This window comes from Boleophthalmus pectinirostris, unplaced genomic scaffold (assembly GCF_026225935.1).
Source record: "Boleophthalmus pectinirostris isolate CB_2022bp ecotype Guang Dong unplaced genomic scaffold, ASM2622593v1 HiC_scaffold_4, whole genome shotgun sequence".
Classification (NCBI taxonomy): Eukaryota; Metazoa; Chordata; class Actinopteri; order Gobiiformes; family Gobiidae; genus Boleophthalmus; species Boleophthalmus pectinirostris.
In genome coordinates this window covers 11,485,429-11,499,976 of record NW_026571353.1, presented here as the reverse complement: position 1 = coordinate 11,499,976, position 14,548 = coordinate 11,485,429, and the positions used below count along the sequence as shown (strand labels likewise).

The following is a 14,548-nucleotide window of genomic DNA, read 5'->3' as shown; positions in this document are numbered from 1 at the left end:
ACTTGGAGAAGAGAGAGAGAGACTTGGAGAAAGAGAGAGAGACTTGGAGAGAGAGAGAGACTTGGACAGAGAGGCTTGGAGAGAGAGAGACTTAGAGAGAGAGAGAGAGAGACTTAGAGAGAGAGAGTGAGAGAGACTTGGAGATAAAGAGAGAGATTTGGAGAGAGAAAGAGAGAGAGACACTTAGAGAGCAAGAGAGAGACTTGGAGAGAGAGAGACTTGGAGAGAGAGAGAGAGAGAGAGATAGACTTGGAGAGAGAGAGAGACTTGGAGAGAGAGAGAGAGAGACTTGGAGAGAGAGAGAGACTTGGGGAAAGAGAGAGAGACTTGGAGAGAGAGAGAGAGAGAGAGAGACTTGGAGAGAGAGAGAGAGACTTGGAGAGAAGAGAGAGAGACTTGGAGAGAGAGAGAGAGAGACTTGGGAGAGAGAGAGAGGAGAGAGAGAGACTTGGAGAGAGAGAGAGAGAGAGACTTGGAGAGAGAGAGAGAGAGACTTGGAGAGAGAGAGAGACTTGGGGAAAGAGAGAGAGACTTGGAGAGAGAGAGAGAGAGAGACTTGGAGAGAGAGAGAGAGACTTGGAGAGAGAGAGAGAGACTTGGAGAGAGAGAGAGAGACTTGGAGAGAGAGAGAGACTTGGAGAGAGAGAGAGAGAGAGAGAGAGACTAGAGAGAGAGAGAGAGAGAGAGAGAGACTTGGAGAGAGAGAGAGACTTGGAGAGAGAGAGACTTGGAGAGAGAGGAGAGGCTTGGAGAGAGAGAGAGAGAGAGAGAGAGAGAGAGAGACTTGAGAGAGAGAGAGAGAGAGAGAGAGAGAGAGAGAGAGAGAGACTTGGAGAGAGAGAGAGACTTGGAGAGAGAGAGACTTGGAGAGAGAGAGAGAGGCTTGGAGAGAGACAGACTTAGAGAGAGTTGGAGAGATAGATAGATAGATTTATTTATTGTCATTGTATGAAATACAACGAAACTTCAACAGAGCAGATCTGTAGCAGTAAAAATGAACAAATACACACACATCCTCACATCCATACCAATAAAAAACATTTAATAAATAAAATAAATAGATTATTGCACTGAGTCCCTTCAGGCCTTTTATCTGTGCCTGTGCCCTTGGAGCACGTCCACTGCTCGTGGATAGAAGCTGTTGCGCAGCCTGTTTGTGCGTGTGAGGGGAGTTTGAAGTCTTCCTGAGGGGAGAGTGTGGAAGAGGCAGTTCCTGGGGTTTGTGGGGTCCTGCAAAATGTTGGAGGCCCGTGTGTGGCGACGTGAAGAGTAGATGGTGTCCAGGTTCGGGAGTGAGGAGCCCACCCCTTTTCAGCTGTTCTCACCACTCGCTGCAGGTCCTTCTTTTCAGCAGCTGTGCAGACTCTGTACCACGATGTACAGCAGTACGTCAGAACACTTTCGACGGTGTACCGGTAAAAGTTGGTTAGGAGCTTCTGGGAGAGCCCGTTCTGGCGGAGTGTTCGTAGAAAAAACTGTCTCCGCTGGGCACGCTTTATAATGCTGATTTTGTTTAAGCTCCAGGTCAGATCCTCACTGATCTCCACACCCAAGAACTTAAAGAGAGAGAGAGAGAGAGACTTGGAGAGAGAGAGAGACTTGGAGAGAGAGAGAGACTTGGAGAGAGAGAGACTTGGAGAGAGAGAGAGAGACTTGGAGAGAGAGAGAGAGACTTGGAGAGAGAGAGAGAGAGAGAGAGAGAGACTTGGAGAGAGAGAGACTTGGAGAGAGAGAGAGAGAGACTTGGAGAGAGAGAGAGACTTGGAGAGAGAGAGAGAGACTTCTGGGCCCATTCCGACACTGAGTCCTAGTTTAGTCCTGTTTTAGTCCTGGTTCAGTCCTGGTTCAGACCTGGACCCTCATGTCACAGGTCTATATAGGACAGCAGTGCAGATATCATGAGCCTATGCAAGTTGTTCTCACCATTGCCAGTAGCTCCGGTCTGACATTTAAGTTGTAGGCTATTTTATATTTGTTTTGTTTTTTTACATCTCACATCTACCCACTTCACCCACAGGAGACACAGGCGTACCCCCGCGTACCCCGACCACTACACCCCTGCCTGGCCCTCATTCTTCATTCATTATCATTCATCATTGGAATTTTTGGTTTGATTTAATATAAGACTGTGAAGACCATAGCAAAATTCTTGTAAGACCAATCTGGCAATATATAGATTTTAAAAGGCATTTGTGATCTCCCTTCATCAGTGCTTTGTTTCTCTGAGCGATTATAAGACAGTGTCCTGGTGCATTTTCATATTTGTCCGGTGGTACTGCCCTCTGGTGATCTAACCTTGAAGTCGGCGAAGACAAAACTCGAATACAATTTCCCTTTTGTATTTTGCATTGATTACCATTTCCAAATTTTAGAACACCCCTTACTTTTTAAGTTTTTAAATTTTAGAATGTAATGAGGTCACACTCAGTTGGGGGCAGCAACCAATAGTCCTGTATCAATTATCGGTTATTTTCATGAGAAAGTACAAAAAGAACATTTACATAAATCATCTCATATTTATCCAACCACATCAACCCAAATGAGAGACTCCTGCGAGGCTCATTCTGCTGTCTGATTGGATATTCGCAACCAAAACCAAAATTAAAACATAAACAACTTGGCTGTCATGTCTAATGTTTTTGTAACTACGGATAAATCAACTTTAGAATGGTTATAAGTAAAAGTTATATTTGTTTTGAACCTGTTTACTTTGTATCTGAGACACAAATAGGTCATGTTTATGAAATGTAAAATCTAAATCCCACATAGAGTTGTTTAAATGTTGTGATATGATCTGAACCCTAGTCTTCCCTGTGTGCGGGTGGTATCACAGTCTAAACCTGAAGAGCTCGAGTGGACTTCTTTACAAAGTGTATTTTTCCAGTAGCCGCTTTGGCCTGACGTGAGCTGCTACCCACCGCCTCAGGTAAAGGGATTGTGCTGCCATTCGTGACAGTCTGATCCAGTCTTAAACGCTAGTATTAAACCCACAAGATCACAGCGCTGTATCTCCTGCTCAAACTCATGCAGACTGCAAATAGCCCCCAGGCTCATTTAGTAAATATCTAAATGCTGCCAAGCGTCAATGTGGCTCAAAGAAGATGATAAGAAAGGAGAGAATCAGGTCTAATGTCAGTTAACACTACTAGAGTAGTTGCTTCAAAATAATATTACTACAGTAGAAGTGTAATGTAGAGGTTCAAGAAATTATTCAACTAAGGTTACGTTTACACTGAAACGAATCACTGTATCACCGTATCTGAAACAATTTGCATCCAGACACGTTGGTTCTGTGTCTGCAAGCCTTCCCTATCCACACAGCTTTTTTTTTTTTTTTTTTTTTTCAGTTTACGTTTTACAGAAACGAATCTTGGCTAATTTGCATAAACTAAGCACTCAAAAAACAGCTCGCTCTTTGTGACATCTGATTTATAATATTAACTTGATGTAAATGGAAAGATGAAACATTAAGTAATGCATCAAATCTGGAATAGATATAGGACAGACCAAAAAAAAATGAAGAAAACTAAATCATATCTTAAGTAGTGGTGTAAGAAATACAAATGTGTAAATCGTTTAGTACTGTGAACATGAATCTTTTACTTTACTCACAGTTGTACTCACATCTTAAGAAAGAGTACTGTAACACTATCAAATACATTACTGTATTTTCTGGACTATTGAGTGCACCTGAATATAAGCAGCAGGTGTCCACATCTACAAGAACGTTATTACGTTTGAGCTGTCTCTGAAAGCTTTTGTCGTCAGTTCGTCACGCTGCCGTCGCCACAATCTCACCATCAACTCACTGATGCCAAGCTCACGTGCAGCAGCTCGGTTTCCTTCTTTGACAGCCACATCAGTTGTTGTTAACTTTAAAGCTGCATCATCTGCATTTTTTCATGTGTATTCCATGAGGAGGGTGTGTGTATGAAAAGTAAAATTACTGTTCAAAACACAATCAAACAAGCATCTTCCTCGACGCATCACCCCTGTTTCTCCCCGCACTCTAAGGTGCATGACTCCTGCAAGGGCTGCTGTCCTGTCTTGTCTTTATGCCAGTCTTGTAGGATTTCAGCAGATTTCAGACTCTCCCGGGGGCTAGGCTAGATCAGGTATGAGTGGATGTCCAGGTATTGAAGTTTGAGACGTTTCTTCTCATCATTTACGCATACGGGTAAGATGTTTCCCCCTCACTGATGTTCATTTAGCATCATAACTTATTTTATCCCACGATGATAAACTGTTTGAGTGCACTGACAAAATCACTAGCTAGTGTAGCAAATTCATGTAAACCCTAGATCCATGAGTGAGCCGCACAGACAGTGACGTTTTCTGCAATCAGACTGCGTATGTCCACGGTGTTGCCAAACCATAGACCGTATATATGAATGGAGAATCTGCCCAACAAAGAATCCGTCCTTATGTTAGCCGCATTGTTTTATTAGCCGCAGGATTCAAAGTGTGAGAAAAAAGTAGCAGCTTATAGTCCGGAATTTACGGTACTCAAGAAAGTAGTAAATGTAAATGTACCCACCTCTGAGTCAAAATGACTTTTTATAAAAACAGAAGTGGGTTAAATGTGCTTCAAAGATTATGAAAATATATGTGCTAGAAGAGATGACAGCTCATTTGAGGATAAGCATTTACAGTTGAGTTTAGCTTTAATCAAAGAATATTTATTAATGCAATACTCAAATGCGATGTAAACATTATCAAGAGGAATGGGAATCTCATTGCAGTCTACAAGAGCAAGATATGACCTTCCAAAAAAAAAAGGATGGATGAATCATATATTTTCTTTTTATTGAGCATTTTACCTCATAACTTGTTTCATCAATTATTTTCAGTAATAGCACTGGCTGCGATCCAAATTATTATTTTACGGCATCCTTCCACATTCTAATCTCTAACTAACCTCTGTTGGTGGTAGATGGTTGGAAACCCTACAATATTAAGAAAATCAGTATATTGCAGATGACACCCAATAAAATAATAAGTGCAAAATAAACATTTAGCATTAATTTACTGTGAAACAACTGCATGGACTTGCTGATGAGTCTGACGGGTGGTAGCCTACAACCACCAACTGTGGGGAGACAGTCAATGCACTTCTGGATTTATGATGTAGTGTTTATGGAATTAAACAGTAAGATAATGCTTTAATTACATAGAACACAAACTTCATTCACGACGAACAACACAGTGAATATAACTTGTATGAGAAGAGGTAATGATTATAACATGATTAAAAGCAATTAAAAGTTGATTTAGCGTAATAGATCTCCTTTAATGAAGTAATTACTGAGCCTGAATAATTGTTAATAAACTATTTGTTCATTATCAGTCAAGTTTTAGTTACTATAAAGTGGTAGCGGAAATTTAAGAGACAAAAGGAATACACTCCGTTAGCACATCCTCCCGTAAAATTTTAAGATTCTCCTTCAAGTTTTTATACCGTGTCTACACATCATGATCTGCAATCCTGGCATTTACTCAGATTCAGGAGTTATTTGCCTGTTGCCATCTGGGACCCATTGGAATGATATTAAGCCCATAAATTCAATAGTAAAAAGTTGTATGGATTTGCCTTAAGTGCAGACAGCCCTGACTTAAACTGGTGAGTTAGCGGTGTTATTGTGTGATTCGGGTCTCACCTCCGGGACATTTTTCTTGAACTCTCGGCTCAGTTCCACCAAGTGCTTATGGGAATGTTCGCTTTCCTCCTGTCGCCCGGCCAGCTCCGATGCCACCGAGTTCAGCTCCCTCTGTAAATCACGAAAAACAGAGAGGAATTAAAACATAAATTAAAGTGCAGGATAGGGACTGAGAAACATACACAGAAACAGAAATGTCTAAAGGTGCACTATGGAACTTTTAATCATGACAGACCATCCACTCTTTGCTGTTCGCCATGGAGATGTTAGTGCTTTGCCGCGAATGTTCCAAAATGTAACTTGTCTATAGTAAATGGAAAATTATCACATTTTTACACAGCACTTTTCCACCTTCACTCGCTTTAGCTCAAGGAACCACTCACACACACATTCATACACAACTGTACGCACACACTGGGATGAGATGGGTTAAGTGTTTTGCCTTAGGGCACAATGACATTATTCATTTGTGGGAGCTGGAAACACACCTGTGGGTCAGTGGATCTCAACTAGGGATGGGCATTTGATTAAACTTTCTTAATAGAACGTCAGGAGAATTAACAATTGATTTTTGATGAATCATTAACGTTTTTATATTAAACTGATCATCATTATTATTATTACTATTACTAATTTCTATAAATAAACTCAACTTAACAACATATAAACCATAACCACTATAGAGCCACATCAGCCTATTTGACATTATAAATACACACATGTGTTTATGTTTTACAGAAACTTAAAACTGCATGGCTCATTTGCATAAACTATAAGCGCTGAAAAGACATCTCCTTGTACGCTGATGCAGTTCAGCTTCTGTCGGACTAAAGGACACCACTCAGTGGAATATGTGTGTTCTTTCTGTAACAGAGGGAAGTTGATGATGCTGATGGTGAGTCTGTTCTGTGTGTATATCGCATTGGGGATGGTTCATGTTTTCAGAGATCAGACGTGTGCAGGTTTAGCGCTGCGCATTATTTAACAGTCATTTCACTCATTCTGTTTATGTTGGTCACTTTATTTATTTTGGCTACCATTGTGATGAAAAGACCGAAAAATGTTTGTCTTTTGGATGCATGCGCACACATCTTTATGTTGCCATAACTGATAAATACTGCTTATACATGCATGAATCCTCAAAAAAACTGATGATGCTCGGGACACTGATGTGCATGTAAACGCACTTATTGAGTGGTACAGTGATCTCCAAGGAGGTGCCAGAGCCAAAACGTGGGACTGTGAGGCCACAACTCCAATATTTGAGCTGTCAGACGCAGCCTTGCCTCCTTACACTACGCTACCCTCAATAACCGACATTCAGTTTGTTGATTAAAAATGAATGTGATTGACAAAATTTGATCAATTATCGATTCGACAACTAATCATGCCCTCAACCATCTCAACCAATAATGTTTACGTCGTGAGCAGGGTTCAAATCTCTATCTATCTGTCTATCTATCACCATAGAGACAAACAGACAATGCTACTAGGCCAAGTCACAGGCCAAATCTGTCGGAAGGCGACCCTGCTCTTAGTAAGAATGTGTGTGTTTTATTTTAATCTCTTTCATTTCAATTTCAATCCACAGAGATAAGCTTAATGTCATACTGTGTAACATAAGTATGAAAGCAATTCTATCTCCACAGAGACAAGAAAAGTTGCTGCACCTTTAAAAAATTGCATCTAGAAAGACAAGAACGAAAACACATTGCTGAAAGACACAACAGCAGTATGCAATGCCACTATCTGGGATTTAACCTTCAGTCTGATTGGCTGGCTTCTGACGGATACTATACTGACAGACAGGAGTCAATCTAAGCTCACCATTTTACCTGACAACCAAGTCCATCTTTCAGAACATAAAGATGAAATATAACAATACATCTGTTAGTAAAACTTGCATGATACAGGAAAGTGAATGGAGAATGAGGGAGGGCACCTGGCCAAATCTCGTCCCGTAACGCTCCGGAGTGCACATAAATAAAAATACACAGCTGAATATTAACTATGTAATCCTTCATGATCTCACAGCAGTAGTACTTACAGCTAGCCCGGGCCCATAAATAATTAAGCCCAAATAAATCCAATGGCTACAGTAGCAGAGGCCTTTTAGATAATCAGTATTTGAAGTAATCGATACACTGGGTATGGAGAGAGCAGAGAGGGAGGAGGGAGAGAGGCAGAGAGGGAGGGAGAGAGGGAAAGAGGAAATGCACAAATGTCTTCAAAAACAACACAGCAAACTCAATAGGTGATTTTAAAAGCAGGACCAGGACCTCATTCGAAACAAGGGTCAAATCTATTTCCATCTTTTCGCTCCTTCTCGGGGTAAAACATGGATTTATTGATCGACCAATGATTTTCAATTCGGCAGCAACAACAAAAAACAAAGTCATTAAGGTCCCAGCAACATTGACTCTTTAGATTTCAAAAGGAAAAGAAGATGTAGTTAAGTAATGGCTACTTCAGTGTAAAAGTACTCTGAATGTTGATGGTGTGATATACAGTCCTTCAGATCTTGGGTGAAAAATAATACTAAATACTTCTACCAGGCTTCTAATATATACTGATACTCCTCAATGGTATTACTACTAATATTAATACCATTACAAATACTACAACTACTTACTACCAATATTAGTACTACTATTATTACTACAAAAACTAAATTCACTTCTACTAGTAATACTACAACTACTACTGATGCACAAACTGTTGGCTGTATAGTATTCTAATTAACTAAAGCAACTATACTAGTAGTGCTGGTACTACTATTATTACTTTTACTATTTTACTACTACTTTTACTGCTCTGCTGTTGTAATTACAGAGTACAATTGTACGTTCAAGCTTGTAACATTAAGGACAATGTATACAAAAAGTAAATACAGTATACTAATTTAGAATATAAAATACGCATGATGTACTTCAAATGTGAAGTAACCCAAGTAAAGGTATCTGAATTCAGAGTACTTCCTTCCAATTGATCCCACCCTTTCAGGTTGGACTCAACTGTGGCTTTATGTGCTACTACCGCACCAACTACTACTACTGTTACTTTTGCTATCTTACTTACAACTACTTTTACTACTCTTCTGCTGCAACTACCAAGTACAATTGCACATTGAAGCTTGCAACATAAAGAGCAATGTGCACCCAAAAAGCAAATATACTACTTTAGAATATCAACTACTAATGATGTAACAGTAAGTAAAAGTAAAAGTATCTGAATTCCGAGTACTTCCTTCCAATAGACTCCACCCTTTGACAGTGTGTCCGATGCAGTGAGCCATCATAGGAGCCTTGCATTCAAGCTGGACTCAGCTGCACCCACCACCGCACGCCATCCACAAATCCGATATATCGACCCGTCATCCAATTCCAGAGTCTTTCAGCGAACAGGAAAAACGCTCCTCTCTTGTACTGAGAAAGCCAGCCTCGAAACAAACATGCACATTCTCCTCATTTCAAATCCTGCATATACAATAGAAAACGAGAGCGCGGGGATTCGATTACCACTGTGAATTTATATATGAAGTCTGCAAATTAAACTGACTGTGTTTTAATTAATGTGCGGTCTTACTTAAAGGCAATTGAATAAATCATCACTCGGGGAGAAAGTGGAAAGAGGAGAGGGTGAAACGTGAAGCGCGGGGCCTGTGGGGAGGCGCACGCAGACCAACTGACACAAGTGGGCTGTTAATTGAAGGGCTGCCGGTTCAAGTCCCAGGACCGTCAAAGAGCAAAGAGGTAGAGAGATTTGGAGACGGGGTTAAAGCTTTAAGTGACAATGTATGGAACTTAATGAAGCTAGTTTACTAAGTCCATTTAATATGCTGTGTCACAGTAAAAGTTTATTGTTTTTAAGACCAGTAAGGGGGACATTTCCAAACTCAAAATTATGAGTTAGAAGATTTAATGTTGTGTTGTTCAGTCATAAAGGTATGGAAGCCGGGAGGGCTCATAACAAACGTAAATGCCGCAACAAATAGATACGTGACAACACAACAAAAAGCCACAATGAACCAAAAAAAGCCACAGTGGAAGTGACCGCGAGAATCTATTTTAATGCAAACGCCGCAACAAATACAAACACCACAGCGGAAGTGACTGCAGGACTGTATTTTTCGATGGACTAAGCGAAGCATTAAAGGACAAGCAGGAAGTGAATGGGAAAAGTTGAAGAAGAACAAGAACGTGAAACTTAAAGGAACGGAGAAGTGAACGAAGTTGGAAACATAAGTAAAAGTAATTTATTGTTTTATGGTCAGGATCGGAAATTAGTGTCCCGCAGGTCACTTTCATTGTGGCTTTTTTTGTTGTGTTGTGGATTTTTTGTTGTGTTGTGGATTTTTTTGGGGTGTTTTGTGGCTTTTTTTGTGTTGTGACATTTATGTTTGTTATGAGCCCTCCCGGCTTCCGTATAAAAGTAGTGTCAAAGTATGTCAAGTAAGTGTTTTGGGATTTTGAGTGATAAAAGTAAAAAAATGCAAAGGGATTAGCAATTCAAAATATGATCTATTATGTTTTTATATAATGGATATAATGGAAATTCTATATTTTGAGTTTTCTACCATTCTACCAGATAGTTCCCTTGTCAAAAATAATGGTTAACTAAGATTCTGTCCAATGTCCACAAGCCTACGTCATCCATGTTCCTACCCGACAATTCCCCATAAATAATGTATAAAAACATTAAATCTAAATAGAAATTTGAATTCATCACTTACAATATAGTATTCAAAATGTATTACTAATAATTATATACAGTAATTTTTGTTGTGGAAAAAGTACAAGTCTATTCTGAGGACTGAAAAACCTAATTACTACTAACTTTACATTACAGCTACTACAGCAACACGATTAAGTACTGAAGCAACTGCTAGAAACCACAATTTACTATGGTCAACTATAATAGACAAACTATATCTTGTAACACGGGTAAGAGGGATTTTGCAAACAATGCATGTGATAAAGTAGGGATCGGATGACTTCCAGTGTATTAAAAAGACTATATTTCAAGTTTTGCTGCAGTGATTGTAAGTATTTAAATTTTACCCATCTTGGCTTATGGTCAAAGTGTCATCTTGTCAGTGAATAGGGCTGCACTCCAGTTAGCCCCAGTACAATGGAACAGGGATGAGACGCTGGAGATTAAAGAGAAGGCTGCAGAGTCCAACCTCACTAGATTCAAATGGCCTCTGCAGCTAATCCCCCCCACAGAGCAGTCCTCCACAAGACACCAGTGGATTTCTCAAGTACTTAAGACATAATCAAGAGAACATAGAGGAGAGCCGTGGAGGGAGTCAAGAGGTGCAGTTTAGATTATTGCAAGAACAAGTCAAGAACGTTTATGCATGAGGAGGACACTGTAAAAATCACACCACAACAGTGTTCAAAATCTAAATCAGACCAATTTTAAAGTGATTGCTAGATACCTATGTGGTGTCTCATCGATTCACTTTCTGTGTTCATGTTAATTAATTTATTAATTAATTGCATTTATATAGTGCCTTTCAAGACATATAAAGTACATTGTTCATTCACTTGACACTCGCTGGTGCTAAACTAATATTGTAGCCACACCTGCCCAGGACAGCTTAAGGCACAACAACATTTTTTTTGCCACTGGCACCCCACTGTGGCATCTGGCATTCCCAGCAGTCTCCGATCCAAGTACTAACCAGGACCAGCCGTGCTTAGCTTCAGAGATATGTCAAGGTTAGGGTTTGCCAAGCCGGTATAAACCATTGTACTGTCGATTTTAGGCAAGATCCAGACGTTTTTGGGCTTATAGCCACCAGTGATGATTGTCCATATGCTATTAAGAAAAGATTGTCTTTAGTTAAGACCCGTAGACAGGTCACTGTCACTATGGTCACCAGTAGCACAATATATTGCCCTATTAGCTAACTCCACCTCTATATGATAAGAAAAGAAATTCTGACAGTATTGAAATTTGAATAAAAAAAAGTATAACTGTAATTGTTGTTGTTTAGTCCTGAACTGAAAGCTTTGGTATCGGTAATGTAATGTACATTTTGAACAGAACTGGCTATATGTTGAGATATTGCAAATTAAATCTTATCCATTGTCACATTTTTTTCTAATATAGTACAACCCTTTGGTGCAGACCGGTCTAACTGCAGCAACATTATTCAGGGACCCATCAACTGCTAAGGACAAATTTTCCATTTTCAATTAAAGTGGACCTATTATGCAAAAATGACTTTTTAGACCATGCTATAGTTGTTTCCCTTTACCATTTACTCACTCCACACCATTTTGCATATCAACTCACGTTTTCACCATCACCACCATATGCCCACTGCTCTGTACTAACTTTGTTCAATTTTATTTTCTTAATCTGTGATATGCTGGGTTTTGGTAGGAATGAAAAAAATGCCTGCTAGCGTGATGTGCAGCTACCCACAGGAGGTGGTAATAACTTCAAGTCTCTTTGTTGTGATGATGTTTACGGTGAGGTCATCTCCCATTGTGCAACACAGTTTTCTAACACTTTTACTAAGGCGTTTTAGATAAATATGCAATTTAAAATGTCCAAATGATAACATAATGATCCCCGGTGTCATAGATTATAACTATATGCAGACACAAGCACAATAGGTCTTCTTTATATATACTTTAATCCCAAACATTCTTGACTTTAACTGTTTGTCAAAGGGCAAAAGTGCAACAAAACCAGCAGTGATCCACATCCGCCCACAATATAAATATAGAAAGACTAACAGCTAAACAATGGCCAAAGCACGGTAAATGTCTATTGTCCTTTCTAATGTAACATAGACTCTAATAACATTTAACATTTGAAACTCATTGCCTCCGCAAACCCTTGATCATTTACAGAGCTAATTCTTCCACTTCTTTTTATTGCCGCCGGTCTCACGCTGCATGCACGGCAAACAGTGTTGCTATAATGATGGTGTTATTTTGAACGCACCCCCACAGTTTGTAGTCCATTAGAAGGGAGGGGAGCCTGGCCAACAGCCCGTCAAATCAAACTACGGCTGTCTACTGCAGGACAAGTCAAGCAGAACTCACTGTTAGCTGCTTTGACTGCTTCTGCCGCCTGATTGGAGGAAGTTTACTCTGTTTTCGCCCGGGTTTTATCTGTAAACGCCAAGCCGAGGAGGATTTGTAGTTTCAGAGGTGATCCATCTCAGACAACAAGGCAGCATGTTGACTTCTGCAATAGTTGGTGTTCATGTTAGACTTAATAGAGAGAGTTGGACTGGTTTTGTTAGTTAAGATCTGTGTTGAGTTGAGTTACTTCTGGTCAAATCTTACTTTTCTGTTGGTTTAAACATGTATGAATTATTCTTAATACACTATTTGTCATTATAACTTAAGTATTTATTAAAGGTTGTATAGAGGATTTTCCAAAGAAAGAGAAATACATTGACGGTTTGTCCTTTTTCAAATGTTACGCGTGCATGACGCCACCCTCCGTCCTCCACAGCTCCATCATGCTTGTTTACAGCCAGTGCGCGTTCAGAATTGCTGAACGAATTGCTGTTGAAGCTACCTGTCCAGAAGTAATTTAGCGACCAACGCGTCAGTCTTTAGACCCTTCGTCTGCTTCAGTGCACACCATCGCTGGAAGGAATCTCCAAGAATCACCTTAGTTTGGCTTCGCTTTTCCCCTTCTCTTCTTCTTTCAGCGACCTCAAAACCAGACTTTTTTTGTGGCTAACTGGTAGTGGATTCTTGTCTGCCATTGCAACAAACTAACTGCAAGGAACCTATAGTTTGAAAAAGCCGCTAAGAACCACTGCGTTGGTTGAGTAAACAGTGTCTTGCGTATATAGAATACTTGAGAGGCGTATGTAAACCACATAATCTCAGTAAAAGGCAGTTACGCTAGCAACGTAGGGAGTTTGATTGACAATCTAACAGCCAATAGATAATGATGTAGCCTCATTTTCAATTGGCCACAGTTGATGGATTTTCAGTCTTTTTTTTTTTTTTGGTCACCATAATTACAAGGCTGCTTTATAATGCTATTTTGAACTTTCATTGATATTTGAAACAAAAATAAATAAATCCTCCATACAACCTTTAAGGTGTTAATCTCTCATACAAATCTCAGGTCAAACCAGCCTAAATACGAAGAACTAACTATTTTGAAAGTGAACTGAGAGATATACTAAATAAGGAATCATTGATTCCATATCGTGGACAAAGTTGGGAAGTAATGGAATACTTGTACCGAAAATACATATTCTGAGTACCTGTGTTTCGGTACAGTTACTTTTTCATTTGGTGATATTCAGAATATACAGTAACTTTTCTAAAATGAAAGAAATACATCACAGTACTTCATGTAATTTTGGCTTTGAACTACACAGTATTAACAAATTCAGCTCTTGCGGGGTGTGAATGTGCGATTTTTCATCTCTAATTAGACATAATTAATGCATACTAATAAAAATAAACTTGTTTGTAATATTATGTCATGTTTCTTACACTATAATATAATGAAAATGTTGTAAAAGCATTCTAAGTATTCAGAATAAAGTACTCTGATTGGACCACACAATGTGATACAGTTCAAAATACATTATGATTTGGGTATTCTGCATTCTGTAACTAAATACATTTTCAAAGAATTCTTCGCATTACTTGATTGATTGTGGCTACGTTTTCAGTTTTCATTTAATTATTTTTTCCAATTATGTTACATTCAACTCAAAACAGTAGTCTCAATAAGAAGTCTGGTCCTATAACAGCCTCTATGCAGCCAAGGCCAGTCCGAGTAAAGCCTCTCAGCTCCATTATGTGAGCTCTTTACTTGAGAGAATCATTTGCATGTGAACATTCGGTGATCCTCTAAATGCAGATCACAATGGACCTCAAATGTGTCTCTGG

At 39.4% G+C, this 14,548-nt stretch overlaps 1 protein-coding gene across 1 annotated transcript in view; it reads right to left on the bottom strand.

Annotated features, from left to right (window-relative positions):
- The window catches only part of cux2b (cut-like homeobox 2b), a 236,105-nt gene that overhangs the window by 124,338 nt on the left and 97,219 nt on the right, over positions 1-14,548 (bottom strand). The window contains exon 2 of the mRNA XM_020928253.2: positions 5,658-5,768. Coding sequence (XP_020783912.2) covers positions 5,658-5,768 — 111 coding nt within the window. The remainder of the gene's footprint in view (positions 1-5,657; positions 5,769-14,548) is intronic.